The sequence below is a fragment of the Lontra canadensis genome, unplaced genomic scaffold (assembly GCF_010015895.1).
Source record: "Lontra canadensis isolate GAN:19392208 unplaced genomic scaffold, GSC_riverotter_1.0 scaffold19, whole genome shotgun sequence".
NCBI classification, from domain to species: Eukaryota; Metazoa; Chordata; class Mammalia; order Carnivora; family Mustelidae; genus Lontra; species Lontra canadensis.
The window spans coordinates 9,955,080-9,973,559 of record NW_022631013.1 but is presented as its reverse complement, the minus strand read 5'-3'; the positions used below and the strand labels follow the sequence as shown (position 1 = coordinate 9,973,559).

General features: G+C 41.0%; 1 protein-coding gene and 2 non-coding genes across 3 annotated transcripts in view; all 3 read left to right on the top strand.

Moving 5' to 3' along the window:
* Nucleotides 1-18,480, top strand: part of UBAP2 (ubiquitin associated protein 2) — a 127,085-nt gene that overhangs the window by 96,895 nt on the left and 11,710 nt on the right. The window contains 6 exon segments of the mRNA XM_032860388.1: nt 1,658-1,847; nt 6,050-6,263; nt 9,151-9,425; nt 10,080-10,249; nt 11,925-12,138; nt 15,692-15,731. Of these exon segments, the coding sequence (XP_032716279.1) occupies nt 1,658-1,847; nt 6,050-6,263; nt 9,151-9,425; nt 10,080-10,249; nt 11,925-12,138; nt 15,692-15,731 (1,103 nt within the window).
* LOC116869607 lies at nt 1,965-2,047 on the top strand. Its single transcript, XR_004383076.1, has one exon. It is a non-coding gene; the product is annotated as a small nucleolar RNA SNORD121A (small nucleolar RNA).
* Nucleotides 17,769-17,850, top strand: LOC116869608. Its single transcript, XR_004383077.1, has one exon. It is a non-coding gene; the product is annotated as a small nucleolar RNA SNORD121A (small nucleolar RNA).

Sequence of the window (18,480 nt, the reverse complement as noted above, 5' to 3'; positions counted from 1 at the left end):
CAGGGAGCCCAATGTGGGACTCGATCCCGGGACTCCAGGATAATGACCCAAGGCAGTTGCTTAACCATCTGAGCCACCCAGGCACCCCAGAACTGAATTCTTTTTTTTTTTTTTTAAAGATTTTATTTATTTATTTGACAGAGAGCGATCACAAGTAGGCAGAGAGGCAGGCAGAGAGAGTGAGAGGGAAGCAGGCTCCCCGTTGAGCAGAGAGCCCGATGCGGGACTCGATCCCAGGACCCTGAGATCATGACCCGAGCCGAAGGCAGCGGCTTAACCCACTGAGCCACCCAGGCGCCCCCAGAACTGAATTCTTAAGAAGGATTTATTTACATCCTAGTTTCTACAATAACAAAGAACCTTTAATTATGGTTTCAAAATACAATGATCTAGGAGGATGAAAGCCTTTCTATATATGACCTCAGAAAATTGAAGGAAATTTTGAATCTGACACAATTTTGTGCTAAATGAGATGGTTGTAAGACTTCATTATAGGGAAATAAAAATGAACAAAGGTTTTGTGAATTGCTGGGAATTTCTTGTTAAGTGGATATAACTTCCTTACTGTATTCGTTACTCAATTTCATAGGATCATTTTCATTAAAAAAAAAAAAAAGAAGAAGAAGAAGCCTCCTCCCTACTCAGTGAAACAGGAGGGAAAAGATGGGACCAGAGGTCACGATTGGGAATGGGAGGGCATTAAAAAACAAAACAAACACAACTGACTGGAAACTGACCTCTGAAAGGGTTTAATGGAATAAATTACTATGTGAGTTAATCCTGAGCACCTTACAGGTTCTGTGGAGAAGAGTTAGTAGCTCACTTACATGTCAGGTAGTATAGGTCTTGAAGATTATTTCTTACTCATGTTTTTAGGTTTTCAGGCCATGAGTCTCTCTTCTGAGGACATTTACAAGAGTTGTAGCTAACAGGGCATTTGTGCATTTTTTATATTTTGCACATTTTTTCCTGAATATTTTTTCTTTTAAGATTTTTGAAATTCATTTGACAGAGAGTGGGTGCACAAGTGGGGGAAGTGGCAGGCTTGATGTGGGCTTGATCCCATTTGAAACGTAGGCAGATGCTTAGCAGACTGAGCCACCTAGGCGCCACTTCCTGAATTTTTAAGTGAGAAAATTATTGGAGTTTTATATAAACTTAAATTGTATTATAGCTTAGAATGTAGAACTCACAGGGGGTATTTATGATAAATGGGAAACTACTTGAATTGTCTACCATGACTATAGTTCTCATTCCCCCAAAACAGGGATTCACTCTCCTTGAGGCAAGTTTAAGAAACATTGGTACTGAGTTATGAATGGGGCAAAATATTTTACAGTAAATGAGCCAAACTTCATAAAATTGTTTATTTACTCATTTGCTCCAAGTTTTGAAATCAGTTGTTATTGTGCTGTTTCTGTGGAGCTGTCTTGATGCACCCTTTCATTTCTCTGCCAAGTCCTGCTTTAGTCTCTGTGGCTTTGTATGCTTTTTTTAATTTATGCTGTCCTTTTGGCTCCTTTAAACTCCAGTTTCCAAAGGTTTTCCTCACTTAAATATTTTTAACATGAATTTACTCTATATTGATTCACTTCTCAAATTCATTATTGATAAGATTTTCTTTTGACTCGTTCCTCATTTGCTTTTGTCTGCTTAGCATTGATCTGGTAGCCTTGCTCCAGAAGCCTGTTCCTCCCAGTCAAGCCTCAGAAGTCAACTCCTTTGAAACTTCCCAACAGCAGGGCTTTGGTCAAGCCCTTGTCTTCACAAATTCTCAGCACAACAATCAGATGGCACCAGGGACTGGCAGCTCCACTGCTGTCAACTCCTATTCTCCTCAGAGTCTGGTAACTCACTTTTATTTTAGTATGGGATTTGAAGAAATGTACCCGCAAGCAAATGTATTCTAGAATGACACTTGCCTTATTATTTTATAAATAAAAATATATCTGCAGTAGATATCAGTCCAGAAAACAATGATGTGATAATTACCAAGCACATATCTGATGTTGCCATGTGGAATTGAGCTACCCTGAGTTTTCTGGACAAAGATTAAAAATACTTCTTCTTTTTTTTGGGGGGGGGGGTAAAGATTTTATTTATTTATTTGACAGAGAGCGAGACCGCAAGAGCAGGAACACAAGCAGGGGGAGTGGGAGAGGGAGAAGCAGGCTTCCTGCCGAGCAGGGATCCCAATATGAGTCTTGATCCCAGGACTCTGGGATCATGACCTGAGCTGAATGAAGGCAGATGCTTAATGACTGTGCTACCTAGGTGCCCCCCAAAATCCTTTTTTACAATTAGTTGAAATCTTAAGTCGTAATCACTCAGGCATCCTTCTTACTAGTAATTTTTTTCTTGGACTTGGTTTGAAAGTCTGTCTGTACTTACGACATGAAAATTTTCATTTGTTTTCCAGTTTAGTTAAATGCAGATGTTTGTCAGAATTGGCTTGCTCAAATCATGCTAAAACATTTCTAGGTGCTTACATTTTTTGCATTTTTGTTTTGTTTTTCGTAAAATTAGTGTACTTTTTCTTAACATGCCACTCTAGTGGAGGACCTTATAATATGGATATATTTTCGTTAAAACAGGGGTATCTACTGCTTGCATATCTGGCTTTAACTTCCCATGAAAATTGAACTCCTGTCAGGACTCCAGGAACTGGTAGAGAAGGATATGAAGATAGGCTGATGGGAATAAAATCTTAGAGCATAGAATATCAAAGAATGTGGCTACAGAATGGTGAACTGAAGGCCCTAACTGTAGGCACCTCTCATTTGGCGGTGGGGGTCTGGGGGGAGGTTTGGAATACAGATCCACAGCTTTCACTAGTGGGAATTATTTTGTTTCATTTGCTGTGTTTTACCTGAAATCTGTGGTTGAGAAACAAAATTTTGTACGAATAGGATATCTTGTCCTCTTACTTGACTTAAAAATCATTTGCTGAACCCTAATAAAATAGAGAATGAAATATGTAAACTTTTCATTGCTGTCTTCTACTCTGCAGACACATCATGTCATGTATAACTGGCTTGGGACTTGGCATTTTTAGTGTCATTGATGATTATGTATGAGAGGGTGTCAGTGCTTGAAGTAGGACAGCCCAGGGCATGATGCTGTCTCTGTTTTGAGAGGGTCTAATAATAACCTCAGGTTTTGTTTTTTGTTTTTTTAATTTAATTTTTTTTAAAGATTTTATTTATTTGACAGACAGAGATCACAAGTAGGCAGAGAGGCAGGCAGAGAGAGAGGAGGAAGCAGGCTCCCTGTGGAGCAGAGAGCCAGATGCGGGGCTTGATCCCAGGACCCTGGGATCATGACCTGAGCCGAAGGCAGAGGCTTTAACCCACTGAGCCACCCAGGCGCCCCTTATATAATTTTTTTAAAGTAATCTCTACACCCAATGTGGGGCTCGAACTTGTAACCCTGAGATCAAGAGCCACACATTGCACCAACTGAGCCAGCCAGGGGCCCCAGTGCCTGCAAGTTTTGATTGAGCCATTCCTGTCCTTTCCTCTTTTTGCCTTTCCATCTGCTACTGGTATGATGTAATATCTAGGCTGACCTGCTGGAATGTCAGCCAGGACACTCATAGGTAGAACACAGGTAGTGTTTTTTGTTTTTAACAGTGCCTTCTGGTGTGTTGCCTTTCATAATGAATAGCATCTTGAGAAACTGGAACAGGTATTGTTTAGCGTATTACAATAAAGGTGCTCAACCTACTGTACTTTTATAATCAGTGGGGAACTTGAGTAAATAACAAAAGTAGTAATAGTAATAATAATGGTAAAATAATGCCAGAGTCCACATAGACCAAATAAGTCAGTCTTGGGATTGCAAGTTGGGCACTTGTGTATGTTTGTGTATATGTGAGTGCACACATATTTGTATACCAATATACACATTGTTAAAGCCCCCATTGATTAAAATATAGGTGAAATTGAGAAGTCCTGTGCTAAGTGTTAACCCGAAGCAAAGCGTTAGTCCTTGATTCAGTGATTTCATTGTGTTGCAAAGCACACAGAAAGTGCATTTGATAATAGTTGATGGAGGATAGAGATCAGAAGAATAGAAGCATCATCCTGAAAGCCTTTACTGAACAAGGGGCCTTGAACTGGGTTGTGGTGGATTCATAGCAACATAAGACAGGTGTTTTGGACAGCATGAGGAAGGACTCTGGAGTAGTGATAAATAATGTTAGCAGATTCTGTTATTTATGTGCAAAACTGCTTACAACCTAATGTTTTGCTCAGATTGGAGAACTGGAACTTCCTTAAAACAACTGGGATACTCCATGCCTTTGGATAGTGTTAACAGAAATAATAATTTCAACTTTCTATATCTGATCTCTTCAGAGAATGCAAGTCATTCCTGTTTTTGACCTTTTAAATGTTTCAAAAAGTTTATTTTTTTCTTATTCTTTAGATTTTATTTATTTGAGAGAGAGCAAGCATGAGGGGGAAGGGGCGGAGGGAGAAGTAGACTCCCCACTGAGCGGGAAGCCCCATGTGGAACTCAATCCTGGGACTCTGGGCCAAAGGCAGATGCTTAACTGACTGAGCCACCCGGGGGCCCTTAAAAAGTTAGTTTTTGATAAATACCTTTTTAGAAACTGAAGGATCTTGATATGTAAAAATGCACTTGATCTGCCATTGTGTTCACGAGTCCAGTTGTATGCCTTCATTCTCCTTGTGTTTGTTTGTTTGTTTGTTTTCTTTTCTTATTTTGGTATAGTCCCAATAGTTTATTTTTGCTTTTGTTTCCTGGCCTTAGGAGACATATCTAGAAAAATGTTGCTGCAGCCGATGTGAATGAAATTACTGCCTATGCTCTCTCCTAGGATTTTTATGGTTTCAGATTTCACATTTAGGTCTTTAATCTGTTTCTAGTTTACTTTTGTGTTTTGTTTTAGAAAGTGGTCCAGTTTCATTTTTTTTTACATATATCATTCTCATTGGCTCTTGGTATCTGACCTGATAGGATAGATGAATGAGGAGGATAGATAGAGGAGGTGTAACATTTTCTTTTGGATACTTAGTTAAGGAGCGTATTTGGTGTTCTTAGTCATCAAAACAGCGTGAAAGAAATGCAGTGATGTCCAGGGTATTGGCCCAATACACAGATATCTCATGTGTAATTCACTGTCTGGTTTTAGAATATTAACTTTTTAAGTAAGTGCTCTACCCTGCATTTAATTTTGCAGGATGACATGGCTGAGCCATTCCGTGATCACACTTAATAAGTATGATTACTGTTGTTGCATACATTAAGAAAATACTGTACTTTTGTTTCTGAAGCTTGTCTTTGTCATTTAATTCATGGTATTTATCTTTAGTTTAAAAAACGATAGCACTTTGTGAATTTGTGGCATCACTTTTAAAAAGAAAGCAATGTCTTCTTGTTTTTTAAGATTTCATTTATTTGATGGGGCACCTGGGTGACTCAATTGGTTAAGTGGCTGCCTTCTGTTCAGATCATGATCCCGGGGTCCTGGGATGAGTCAGGGAGTCTGGTTCTCCCTCTCCCTCTGGCTGCTGTTCCCCCTACTTGTGCTCTTTTTCTCTCTGTCAAATAAATAAAATCTTGGTTGGCGGGGGGAGAATTTATCTACGAGAGAAAGAGGGAGAGCACGAATGGGGGTTGGAGGAGCAAAGGGAGAGGGAGAGGGAGAAGCAGGCTCCCTGACATGGGGCTCAACCACAGGACCCTGGGATCATGACCTGAGCTGAAGGCAGTGGCCTAATCAACTGAGCCACCCACAGGTGCCCAAAACAAAGCAATGTCTTAAAATCCAGATAAAATATTCCCCTTCCCTTTAATTTCTTTATCAGAATCTGGACGGATTGCTGGATTTAATCAGATTTTGTTCTGTAATCAGATTTTGTAGTAATATTTTCATGTAGTATTTACTCAGGGGAATCTTACTGATTCAAATGTTCTAGGTTATAGTTTTTTAAAATTCTTGTTAAAATACTTGATGTATTTAAAGTCTGGAGTACAGTTTGCTGAGGATTTTTGCTTTTTTTTTTTTTTTTCCCTTTTAAAGTCATCCGTCCTTGGTTCAGGATTTGGAGAGCTTGCACCTTCCAAAATGGCAAACATCACCAGCTCCCAGATTTTGGACCAGTTGAAAGCTCCAAGTTTGGGCCAGTTTACCACTACCCCAAGTTCACAGCAGAATAGTACAGGTCCCCCCACAACTACTTCTTCTTGGGACCTCAAGCCCTCAACTTCCCAGTCCTCAGTTCTTAGTCATTTTGGTAAGTATACGTTTTCTCTGGTGGTTTGCCCGTAGTGGAACACGCTAAACATTGGCAGAGTGTGTTGACTTAGGAACACTAATGTGGAAGTTGTGCAGAGATGTTTCTTTTTAGTAGAATTTCTGTGGCATTTGTGAATTTTTAAAAAAAATTTTATTTATCTGACAGAGACACAGTGAGAGAGGGAACACAAGCAGCGGGAGTGGGAGAGGCAGAAGCAGGCTTCCCGCTGAGCAGGGAACCTGATGTGGGGCTCATCCCAGATCCCTGGAATCATGACCTGAGGCGAAGGCAGTTGCTTAACAACTGAGCCACCCAGGCGCCCCTGCGTTTGCTAATTAAATCAGATAGCTTTTTTTTTTTTTTAAGATTTTATTTATTTATTGGACAGAGAGAGAGATCACAAGTAGGCAGAGAGGCAGGCAGAGAGAGAGGAGGAAGCAGGCTCCCTGCTGAGCAGAGAGCCTGATGCGGGGCTCAATCCCAGGACCCGGGGATCATGACCTGAGCCGAAGGCAGAGGCTTAACCCACTGAGCCACCCAGGCGCCCCTAAATCAGATAGCTTTGTGTTGTATAAATACTTGCATTTATTTGTTGTTATCAGTAGTGATAGTAGTACATATGTTGAAGAGATGTGCAAAAGCATGGTAAAGCCATACAAATATAAGGAAATAACACTTTGAGTAAATGCCTGGACAGAATTTTCTGAGCTCTACTAAAATGTGGGGACAGAATCGGAATGTGGAATTTTAAATCACACCCTCTGGGTTGCTTTTTCATTCTAATATTTATATGTATTTGTCATGGTTTGTGCCAGCCTTATTGTCAGTGGTTTATAATATAAAGGGTCCGTATAGAAGTTGAATGTTTTCTAAACTGTACTCTCATAGATTTTGTGACATTAAGACACCCCCATTTCCTACCAGCATACACATACCACACTGTATTAAGGAATAGTGGAGGGTTATTAACCATAGGGTTGGTTTCCTAGGCATGTTTATGTTTAGGGCTTATTAAAAGACATGGAATCACATTTCTCTCTGAAAGAAATAGTTTGTTGTTAAGGAAGTATCTGAGACTACTCCCAGGTTTGGAGTCATGTCTACCAAGAAAATTCATTAGAGCCTTAATACTCAAAGTTTTTTATTGGGGAGCTGGTTATACATAAGTACCCTCTGACTAGTACATACCAAAATTTCACATGCCCAGTAGGAAAGCAAGTGTTCACTATATATAAACCACATTGCACAGACGTTAAAGGCACAGAGAGTCACTTTTACCTGATAAGAGTGCTTGGCAACCTTTGCCTAGAATATATTAAAATTCTGTGTTCACAGATACTGGCCAAGAAGAGCCAGTTTAGCAAGGTGGCTTTTCTCATGCCAGCTATAGTCCTATGTTAACCTTTTTCCGCAGACCCACTGCAGTGAGTGATAGGTGTTTTTAGATTTGTACATGCTATTGCTATATTCTTTAGAAATCCTGTCTTTTTTACACATGCCTCTAAAATAAAGTCCAAAAGTAGATTCATCTAAGATGGAAATATACTAAGTCATGGTTTGGCAAAACTTCAACTAAATTTGTCACCTGTTTTTGTAAATACCATTTTATTGGAACATAGCCATGACCATTCATTATGTATTGTCTTATAACTACTTTCAGTCTACAAAGGGAGAGTTGAGTAGGTGCTAACAGATGGCTTTCAAAGCCTAAAATATTTACTACCTGGCTCTTCACTGGACAAAATTGCCAACTTCTCTATGATTTGAAAATCATAGAGGGCTAACTTCCTTCGTTAAAAAGAATAACTAAAAAGAGACTAAACAGGTTAAAAAAAAAAAAAGGACAAAGAGGTATTGTCAGAGTTCATAGGCAAAGAATACTGGAGTATATGAAATGATGCTTCATTGAATTTGTATCATTTAATTTGCACCTTTTATGTAATTTTCCATCATTCAAATTAGGAAGGATAAAAGTTGTTGGTATCAGCATATTAAAAAGTGTGTGTTGTATCTATTGAAACAATTTTGAAGTGTTTGTCAAAATTTAAAATAGAATTGTTCTCTGAACCCTAACCCTATTCTAGTTGTTGATCCCACAGGTATACTTGCACTTGAGCAAAATGTCTTACATAAAAATACATTCATTGTAGCATTGTTTTTCTTAGCGAGATATTAGAAAACCTAAAAGCCCATTAATATAGTATTGGTTTTAAAAAATTGATGCCTGTGCACACTGGATTACTCTGTGGCCAAAAAAATGAAATCGCTCTTCACATGTGAATATGGCAAGTTTTCGAAAACCAAATGGTTTGTGAGGAAGCTCTCTATATAATGTGTGTTTCTCTGCTGTGCATGTGTGTTTTGAAACAGTATCTCTGAAGATACTCAGGAAACAGTACAATGTCTGCCTCTGTGGAAGGAATCTGGGGATAGGGTTGAAAGGGTGATTTATAGTCATACACTTTTTTTTTTTTTAACCTTTCAGATTTTGTAGTATCATGTTAGTTACTGAAAAACATATTTTTTAACAGTTCTGTTAAAAAATCCATAAAGCAACAAAATATAATTCTCTCTTAGCTAAACATGGGTAGCAGCTCCATGTTCTTTTTGCCCACTCCATATGTCTTAATGTAAACCGCATCTCTGTGCTTTAAAAATTATCTACAAACCCATTCAGGCATCCTTTTGCATTATTCATATATCAGTTTTAATACCTCACACACACCCTCAACTTACAGGATTCAGGTAGAAGGTTCTTGGAAGAAATGGGTGGTGACTACAACCTTTCACTCTCAGTCGTAGTGGAAGAGGGAGCTCTAAGCCCATGTTCCTAAATAATTGATTATTGCTTGTTTCCCCCCTCCCCCCTTTACATATTTCATAGACTTCAAATCTCAGCCTGAACCATCCCCCGTTCTTAGTCAATTGAGCCAGCGACAGCAGCACCACACTCAGGCCGTTGCTGCTGCTCCTCCTGGGTTGGAGTCCTTTCCTTCCCAGGTAAAACTGCGAGAGTCAACACCCAGAGACAATACCTCCACTGTGAACAAGCTTTTGCAGCTTCCCAGCATGACTGTAGAAAACATTGCTGTGTCTACCCATCAACCACAGCCTAAACACATCAAACTACCGAAGCGGCGGATGCCTCCAGCTTCCAAGGTGTGTTCTCCATCAAGAAGTCACAGGTCCAAAGGTGGATTATATTTTAACATTTAGCTCAAGGGTTGGGTTAGTAAGTCTCAGAAATGGTGATGTGGTATTTTTTTCAAACACCTAGCTTACTGTTTAACAAGGAATCGGCCATTTCTGAACAGCTCAGCTAATACTAGAGGGAATGGTTTTGTGTTGGAGACAGAGACTGTTCATTCAAATTACAGGATCTGGGTCAGAGAATCCTGGTCTTGTGTATTTACCTGTGTCTTGTAGATAGAATAAGATAGAGAATAAGGTCTTGTGTATTGACCTGTGTCTCGTAGACGGAGAATCTTTGACTAGATAGTGCTTTCAGCAATGGCCTGCTCTCCTCCCTTCACTCACCCATCACCAACCTGCCCACACCCATTTCTTCAGCCTTTGCCCTAAGAAGCAGTAGGTGGCACTGACCATTCTGCTGTTAACTTCTCATTTTTCTTTTCTCTTCTCTTTTGTTTTTTGAAGTATCCTGTGCCTTTTTCCTTCTTGTAGACATCTTGGTCATTGTTCTTCCAGGGTGCCAGTAGTGATTTGGGAAGCCCGTACTCATCTGGCTGTTAGAGGCCTCTGGGATGTGAAATCTCTCATCTCTGTTCTGACATGATGGCTCTGCTTTTTCAGATCCCAGCTTCTGCAGTGGAAATGCCTGGCTCAGCAGATGTCACGGGATTAAATGTTCAGTTTGGCGCCTTGGAATTTGGATCAGAACCTTCTCTCTCTGAATTTGGATCATCTGCAAGCAGTGAAAATAGTAACCAGATTCCCATCAGCTTGTATTCGAAGTCCTTAAGGTACACAACTTCTTATTTCTCTGGCTTTGACTAAATTAAGTCCCTTGTTGGGAAAGTAAAACAAAATAGAGTCTAAGAAATCATCTGGTGGAGACCATTTACCCTGGGTTTGTGCACCCGTGGCTAGTACCTAATTTCAGAACTTTTCTTCCATCACCCTAAAAAGGAACCCTGTGCCTGTTCGCCATCACTCCCAGTTCCCCCATCCTTCATCCCCTGACAACTAAGCCTCTGTCTCTGGATTTGCCTGTTCTGATACTTCATAAGGCAAGAATCATGCAAGATGTGGCCTTCTGTGTTTGGCTTCTTTTACTCAGCATAGTGTTTTCAGGGTTCATCCATCTGTAGCCGGTATACATTTTATTTCCAAACAGTATTGCATTGTGCAGATATGTCATATTTTCTTGATCTGTTCATTAGTTGATGGACATTTGAATTGTTTCTACTTTTTGGGTATTAAGAATCGTGGTGCTGTGAACATTCATTTACAAGTTTTGTGTACTTTCAGTTCTTCTGGATATAGACCTAGTAATTGCTGGTCCTGTGGTAACCCTTACATTAACATTGGAGGAAGCAGCAAACTTTTCTCATAGTGTCTGCAGCATTTTACATTCCTGTCAGTAATCTCTGAGGGATGCAGTTCTCGTGCATCTTTGCCAACACGTATTTTCCTTTAGTGGAATGTTTCATAAGTAGAAAATCTGAGATTTTAGATTTTATTAATTTTTCTACTCCCCAGAGCTAAAAGCTGGTATTTGCTCTTCCTGAAAATGGTTTCAGGACGCCTGGGTGGCTCAGTTGGTTAAGCGGCTACCTTCAACTCAGGTCATGAGCCCAGGGTCCTGGGATCGAGCCTGCACAGGCTCTCTGCCGAGCAGGGAGCTCACTTCTCTCTCTCCCTTTGGCTACTTGTGTGTGCCCATTCTCTCTCTCGCTCTCTGTCAAATAAATAAATAAATAAATAAATAATCTTTAAGAAAAATGGTTGCAGACTTCTGGGTTCATTACAGATTCTTAAGGATTCTTAAAGATGTCCCTCTAGGGCGCCTGGGTGGCTCAGTGGGTTAAGCCGCTGCCTTCGGTTCGGGTCATGATCTCAGGGTCCTGGGATCGAGTCCTGCGTCGGGCTCTCTGCTCAGCAGGGAGCCTGCTTCCCTCTCTCTCTCTGCCTGCCTCTCTGTCTACTTGTGATCTCTGTCAAATAAATAAATAAAATCTTAAAAAAAAAAAAAAAAGATGTCCCTCTACCTGTCATTTAAATTAGGTGTGTCTGATTGGGAAGGGAGGGGTGTTTTGATTATTCGTCTTTAATATAGTTAAAGAATGCAGTAGTACCAATGTGTAGGTACAGATGTGTTTAATATACAGTATGGCAGTAAATTGATGAACTAGTTCTTTTTTTTTTTTTTTTTTTTTTAAAGATTTTATTTATTGATTTGACAGAGAGAGATCACAAGTAGACAGAGAGGCAGGCAGAGAGAGAGAGAGAGGGAAGCAGGCTCCCCGCTGAGCAGAGAGCCCGATGCGGGACTCGATCCCAGGACCCTGAGATCATGACCTGAGCCGAAGGCAGCGGCTTAACCCACTGAGCCACCCAGGCGCCCGATGAACTAGTTCTTGATGAACCCATGTAAAGTGACACAAATTTATGTCTAAATCTTTTTATTCTTTCTAGTGATTCTTTGAATACCTCTCTACCAATGACCAGTGCAGTACAGAACTCCACCTATACAACTTCAGTTATTACCTCCTCCAGTCTGACCAGCTCATCGCTGAGCTCCACTAGTCCAGTAACAACGTCTTCCTCCTATGACCAGAGTTCTGTGCACAACAGAATTGCATACCAAAGCTCTGTGAGTCCATCGGAGTTAGCTCCAGGAACCATCACGGTAATTGGTCTTTCCGGTTTCTACTTGCAGGAAATCCTGTTTGGATGGTCATTCTTTAGTTTGAGGGTTTTAGATAAGATTTTCTTTTAGAAATTGGCTAACCTTTTTAAGATTTTATTTTATTTGAGATTTTATTTTTATATTTGACAGAGCACAAGTAGGCGGAGCAGCAGGCAGAGGGAGAGGCACAGCCAGCAACCCCTGCTGAGCAGGGAGCCTGATAACAGGGGTTGATCCCAGGATCCTGGCATCATGACCTGGGCAGGCAGATGCTTAACCAGCTGACCCACATAGGTGCCCCAAGGATTTATTTTTCAGTAATCTCTCCACCTACCATGGAGAGTGAACTTAAAACCCCAAGATCAAGTTGCATGGTCTACCAACTGAGCCAGCCAGGCACCCCCTAGAACATTGGTTAACCTTTTGAATAGAATCCTTATAGTTCATTGAGTTTACTGATATGGGCTGTGGTGTGAAATTTGTATTTTAAGCAACTATACATTCGGAGTGTATGAATGGACCGAGAATCTTAGTATAAGGATAGCATAAGGATACATTCCAAATTGTCCCTAGTGCCTTTGCATGGGGTTTTGGGGTGGGGATGGGGGAAGACACGATGGATCTCTATTCTTTTTTTTTTTTTTAAAGATTTATTTATTTGAGAGAGAGACAGTGAGAGAGAGCATGAGCAAGAAGGTCAGAGGGAGAAGCAGACTCCCCATGGAGCTGGGAGCCTGATGCACGGGACTCGATCCCGGGACTCCGGGATCATGACCTGAGCCACCCAGGAGTCCCGGATCTCTATTCTTATTTGTAATATTTGGTGTCCTGAATGGCAGAGATGTTCAAGCATTACTAGTGAGAGCTACTTTTTAAAAAATTTATTTCAATTCTTAATTTAAATTCTGGTCACCATATATGGTAAAATTCTGTAGTAGTTCATTAAAATTAAATAAACATTTACAGTTTTAGTTCCTCAGACATACTAACCATATTTTAAGTGCTCAGTATCGAGGCACCTGGGTGGCTCAGTCAGGGTGCTAGGATCGAGTCCAGAATTGGGCTCCCTGCTCAGTGGGGAGCTTGCTTCTCTCCCTCCCTTTGCCTGCTGCTCCCCTTGCTTGTGTGCTCTTTCTCTCTTTCTGTCAAATAAACAAAATCTTTATTTTTAAAAAATCTTCATTTATTTATTTTTAAAGATTTTATTTATTTGACACAGAGAGACACAGTGAGAGAGGGAATACAGGCAGGAAGAGTGCGAGACAGAGAAGCAGGCTTCGCGCCCAGCAGGAAGCCTGATGCAGGGGTCCATCCCAGGACTCTGGGATCATGACCCGAGCCAAAGGCAGATGCTTAGCGACTGAGCCACTCAGGTGCCCCAACAAAAGCTTTAAAAAGAATAAATGCTCAATATCTATAGTGGCTACAGTATAGGAACACACACATATCCATCCATACAGAGTATGCCCTTTATTGCAGAATGTTTCCTGGGCTATAGTTTCTAAAACATAAATCACACAGTGTGCTATCCAGGCTTAAGGGTATGTCATCTGCTGAACTTCTCGACTCCAGCTCTGATTCACCTGGTATGTTGCTTGCTCTTGTCATTACTCACCTCATTCCTCGGCTTGGCTAGGTGAGCTGAGACCTTGCAGATTTCTGATTTCTCCTGACCATTTGGTATTTCTTTACTGTTGCTCCCACCATTCTTCTGCCTAGAATTACCCCCACCCCAAGTATTGTAGTTCCTGTGTTGTATCAGTTTCTCCATTGTGATTTAAAAGTGATTTTCAAGGTGGAATAAAATATTCCTAAGGTCTGATGGCTGCTCATTTTCTGTTACCCTTTTTTTTATTCTTTCCATTTGGTGTAGTTTTGAGAATACTTCTTTGTATGTCACCATTTGTGCTGTTTTGGATGTACATGCTCAGTGTTAACGTCTGTATATTTAGTGCCTAGTGAACCCTAGTTTAGAGGGAGGCAGAGAGTAGAATTTTGATTGTTCTCTCCCTGTCTGTATATATTGTTAAGGTGTATTGTGTTTCCCTTTACTTGACCTCTGTCTTTTTTTCTAACTCATTTTTTTCTCCCTCTCAAAGTTCTAATCTTTTATAGTTTACATTTCTTGTAAATAACTTCAAATTGCTTTAAGAAAAAAAACATGGGGGCACCTCGGTGGCTCAGTTTTTAAGTGTCTGCCTTTAGCTCCGGTCATGATCCCAGGGTCCTGGGATTGAACTCCATATTTGGCTCCCTTCTTAGCAGGAAGCCTGCTTCTCCCTCTCCCACTCCCCTGCTTGTGTTCCCTCTGTCACTGTGTCTCTCTGTCCAATAAATAAATAAAAAAAAAGAAAAAGGGAAAAAAATATTGTAAATAACATTTCTTGAACAGAAATTGTACTGGATTTGGGCTAATACAGAGGTAACATCTATAAGGTTTGTCTTTTTCTTTTCTTTCTTTTTTTTTGTGTTAAGATTTTTTATTATTTGAGAGAAAGATAGCAAGAGAGCATGAGCAGGGAAGAGAGGGAGAAGCAGGCTCCCTGCTGAGCAGCGAGCCAGATGTGGGGCTCTGTCATGACCTGAGGCGAAGGCAGACGCTTAACTGCCTGAGCCACTGTGCCCCATTCTTTAGGAGGTTTGACATTGGTAAGAAGGAAATCTCTGTCAGCTTCCTTTTCTTATCCAGGGACAGTATTTGAGTCTTCTATGCTCCACTGTCATTCTCTCTATACCTGTCTCCGTTGCTCAGTTTGTGGAAATTTTCCTTGTGACCATGCCTCCTTCTGTGTGTCTTGGTTTCAGGGAAATGCCTTATGGTCAACACCATCTAGTTGTTTTCAGATTCTGCTCTGTTTAGTCACTGCCACACTCTGCTAACCCACTCTTTCCCTACTGAGTCAGGGAAGCTTTGTTTCAAAGTAACATCTCTTTTTCTCTGAGAACCATTTTTCATTTCATTTGGAAACATTTTTTTCTTGCATGACTGGTACTCAGGAGACAGAATGTGCATGATATAGAAAGATGTGGTGATTTCAGTATAGTAACTTCCAAAATTTTTTTACTACTTAATTTTTAGGACTGCTTCATTGCTTCCTGTGATTTGAGTCTTATGTTTTGTCTTTGTTAGTTCCCTAAATACCCAGTCTGGTTTTCAAAAATGTCAGCTCCTTGGGATTTTTTTTTTTTTTTTTTACATTTATTTATTTGACAGAGTTCACAAGTAGGCAGAGAGGCAGGCAGAGAGAGAGAGGAGGAAGCAGTCTCCCCGCTGAGTGGAGAGCCCGATGCGGGGCTCAATCCCAGGACCCCGGGACCATGACTTGAGCCGAAGGCAGAGGCTTTAACCCACTGAGCCACCCAGGCGCCCCATCCTTGGGATTTCTTAAGAATATGTTATTACCTGTCCTTTTATTAAGAAACAAAATAAAACCAGACATTGTTTCTTGACTGATCTATACTTCATATGTTTCTGGCTAAATTCCAATAGAAATTCAGCTAAGTTGTCATTTGACTTTGTGGATTTACTTACTTTCTTTTCCTTTCCTTATAGAATGGACATGGTGGTGGTCGAAGTCAGCAGACAATAGACAGTAAGTATATAACTAACCACTCTTGTTTTGGCTGGTGGAAATCAAACAGAAAAAGAGTATAGCCAATATGATGAAGAAAACCATGGCCAGTGACTAATTCTACAAAAATAGTCCTTTTGCATTTTTTTCTGATAGTTACTTCTGATCCATCACATTGGCATCCTTTCTTCGGTAGGGTTTACAAGTCCAGTCAGAGATGCCTGTGTGAGTAGGTTGTAGCTGATGGTATTAAGAGAAATGCCAATACTACAGCAAGAAGGAAGTGATAAATAAGCCTCATATCACTCTGTTCTGGTCTCCTGCACCCCAGGTATAGGGTGTAGTGTGGATTCAAACGATGCTTTGAGGTACAGGTTCCAGTATCTTCATAGAGCTCTCCAGTACTGGGAAGGACTTTTAAAAGCAAAAATTTGGTGTGCTAGTTCAGGAAAGACATGCTTGTTGCCGTCAGGATCTAGTGGACTGTTGTGAAGAAAAGAGGTCAAATGCTCTCCAGAGTTGGTGCGGATGAATTACTGTTAGTTGTTTCTTTCCATTTTTCTTGGCTTGGTTATCTTTTTATAGAGAATGATGATTTTCATTATTATTCAGTAAGGCAAATAGGCATTGGTATCGGGTAGAGAAGCCAGAAGGACTTTCCTTTTCTCTTTTTTTTAAAGATTATTTACTTACTTACTAGAAAGGGAGAGAGAGAACAAGTAGGCAAAGTGGTAGGCAGACAGCGAGGGAGAAGCAGGCTCCCCGCTGAGCAAGGAGCCGGATGCAGGGTTTGATCCCAGGACTCTGGGATCATGACCTGAGCTGAAGGCAGCCACTTAACTGACTGAGCCACCCAGGTGCCCTGGACTTGCCTTTTATTTAAGATTTTTGGTAGTGTGTACATGGAATTTCATCAGTTCAAGAGGGACCTCAGTTGGAATTAAAGTGACACGTGTGATTTACGCAGAATTGGTTTTGGTATTGCTGGGCTGCCGGAGCTGTTTGGAGGTATGTTGATAGCTCCGAGAATGTTACATCAGAGGACATTCTTTTTTTTTTTTTTTAAAGATTTTATTTATTTATTTGACACAGAGAGATCACAAGTAGGCAGAGCAGCAGGCAGAGAGCCCGACGCAGGGCTCGATCCCAGGACCCTGAGATCATGACCTGAGCCGAAGGCAAGAGGCTTTAACCCACTGAGCCACCCAGGTGCCCCTCAGAGGACATTCTTATTCCACAAGCCTTGGTGGCAAGTTTCTTTAGTACAGGCATGAGATGGAGAACACATAGAGGTGTCCTAGGTTATTTGGAGATTCTTTTTGTTTTTTTTTTTCAGTTATCTCTATACCCAGCCTGAAGCTTGAACTCACAATCCCGAGATCAAGTCACGTGCTTTACCTGCTGAGCCAGCCAGGTGCCCTGATTATTTGGAGATTTTAATTAATTTTTTTTAGAACTCAGGGAGGGGTGGGGTTGGTGGGGGTGGAGAATCTAAAGCAGCCTCCACCCCCAGCTCACAGCCTAGTTCAGGGCTTGATCTCACAACTCTGAAATCATGACCTGAGCTGAAATCAAGAGTCAGGCCCTAAACCGACTGAGGCACCCTGGCACCTCTGTTTGGAGATTTTAGATGAGATAATAAGATATGAAATGTCTGAAAAACATCGTGTGTGTTTTAGATAGGTTTTTAGCTCTCTATCTGCCTACTCCCCATGCTCCCCCTCCCCTCATTCTGTACGAGGCTTCTTGTGAACTTGTTATCATTGTGACCCGAGACCTAGGGAGGTGAGTGATGGGGTCTGAGTTTTGGGACAGGAGCATCTGCGGTGTTTTCGTCTGGCATCTGTAACAGCAGGTATCGTGTTTGGAATAGGCTGTCAGTAAAAAAGCAAGCCTCTAGACCGTAAGGACTCCTCTAAGAATGGGCCAAGTTGTGTGCTGACCCCTGTTGATACCTGTGTTTGTTTTAAATTCATCCTCCTTTTTAGAGACTGGCATGTTTTCCATTGGGTTCCCGGGGAGTCCTGTGGGTGGGTAGAGGGTTACTGTTCTTCCTAACTGGGAAAGACAATGATGCTTTATATCCAAGCACATATCTGAGTTATATGTGTGGATAGAACTAAAACTGAGTCTTTTCTACAGCTAGGATTGATCATATTTATGTTCTTCTGGAAGCCAAATAAGCTCCTCTGTGTGTCCTGAGGGTTTTGTTTGTTCAAGGAAGTGCTCACTGTGCATGTGAAAGTGACTGTTGACAGTGGCTTTTAGGCATCTGTAACACTCCACTCTGTATGTACCCTGTGCTCTCAACCCCCATTTGTCCTGAACTGGCTGTGAGCTTTCCCAGGTCAGCCTGATTTCATACTGACTTGATAGAAGCAAAGACCTACCCCTTTTGATGGTCTTGCCTACCAGATCTCTACTAAACCTCGTGCCTTTTGAGATAAGTTTGCCTCACATTCTAATCCTGTGTGTCCGTTTCAGAGCCTCTTGCCCTTTCTAGTGCAGCTCAGAGTTGGGTTCCTTTAGTTGGGAGATGTATGTCAACATTACAGAACAGTTTAGGGATGGTTATAAAGGTATCATTTCTTCTTACTCCTGGCCAAGTCCTGTTTGTCTTACCTTAACATGTCATGTTTATTAGTTGTATTGGACAGAAAACGCTATCCCCTGGGGAATATAATTTATGTTTCTCAAATTGATACTGAGGTGTCACAAGACACTGAGTATATTTTAGGTACTTAGGATTGGGTCTGGAGCTTAACCAATC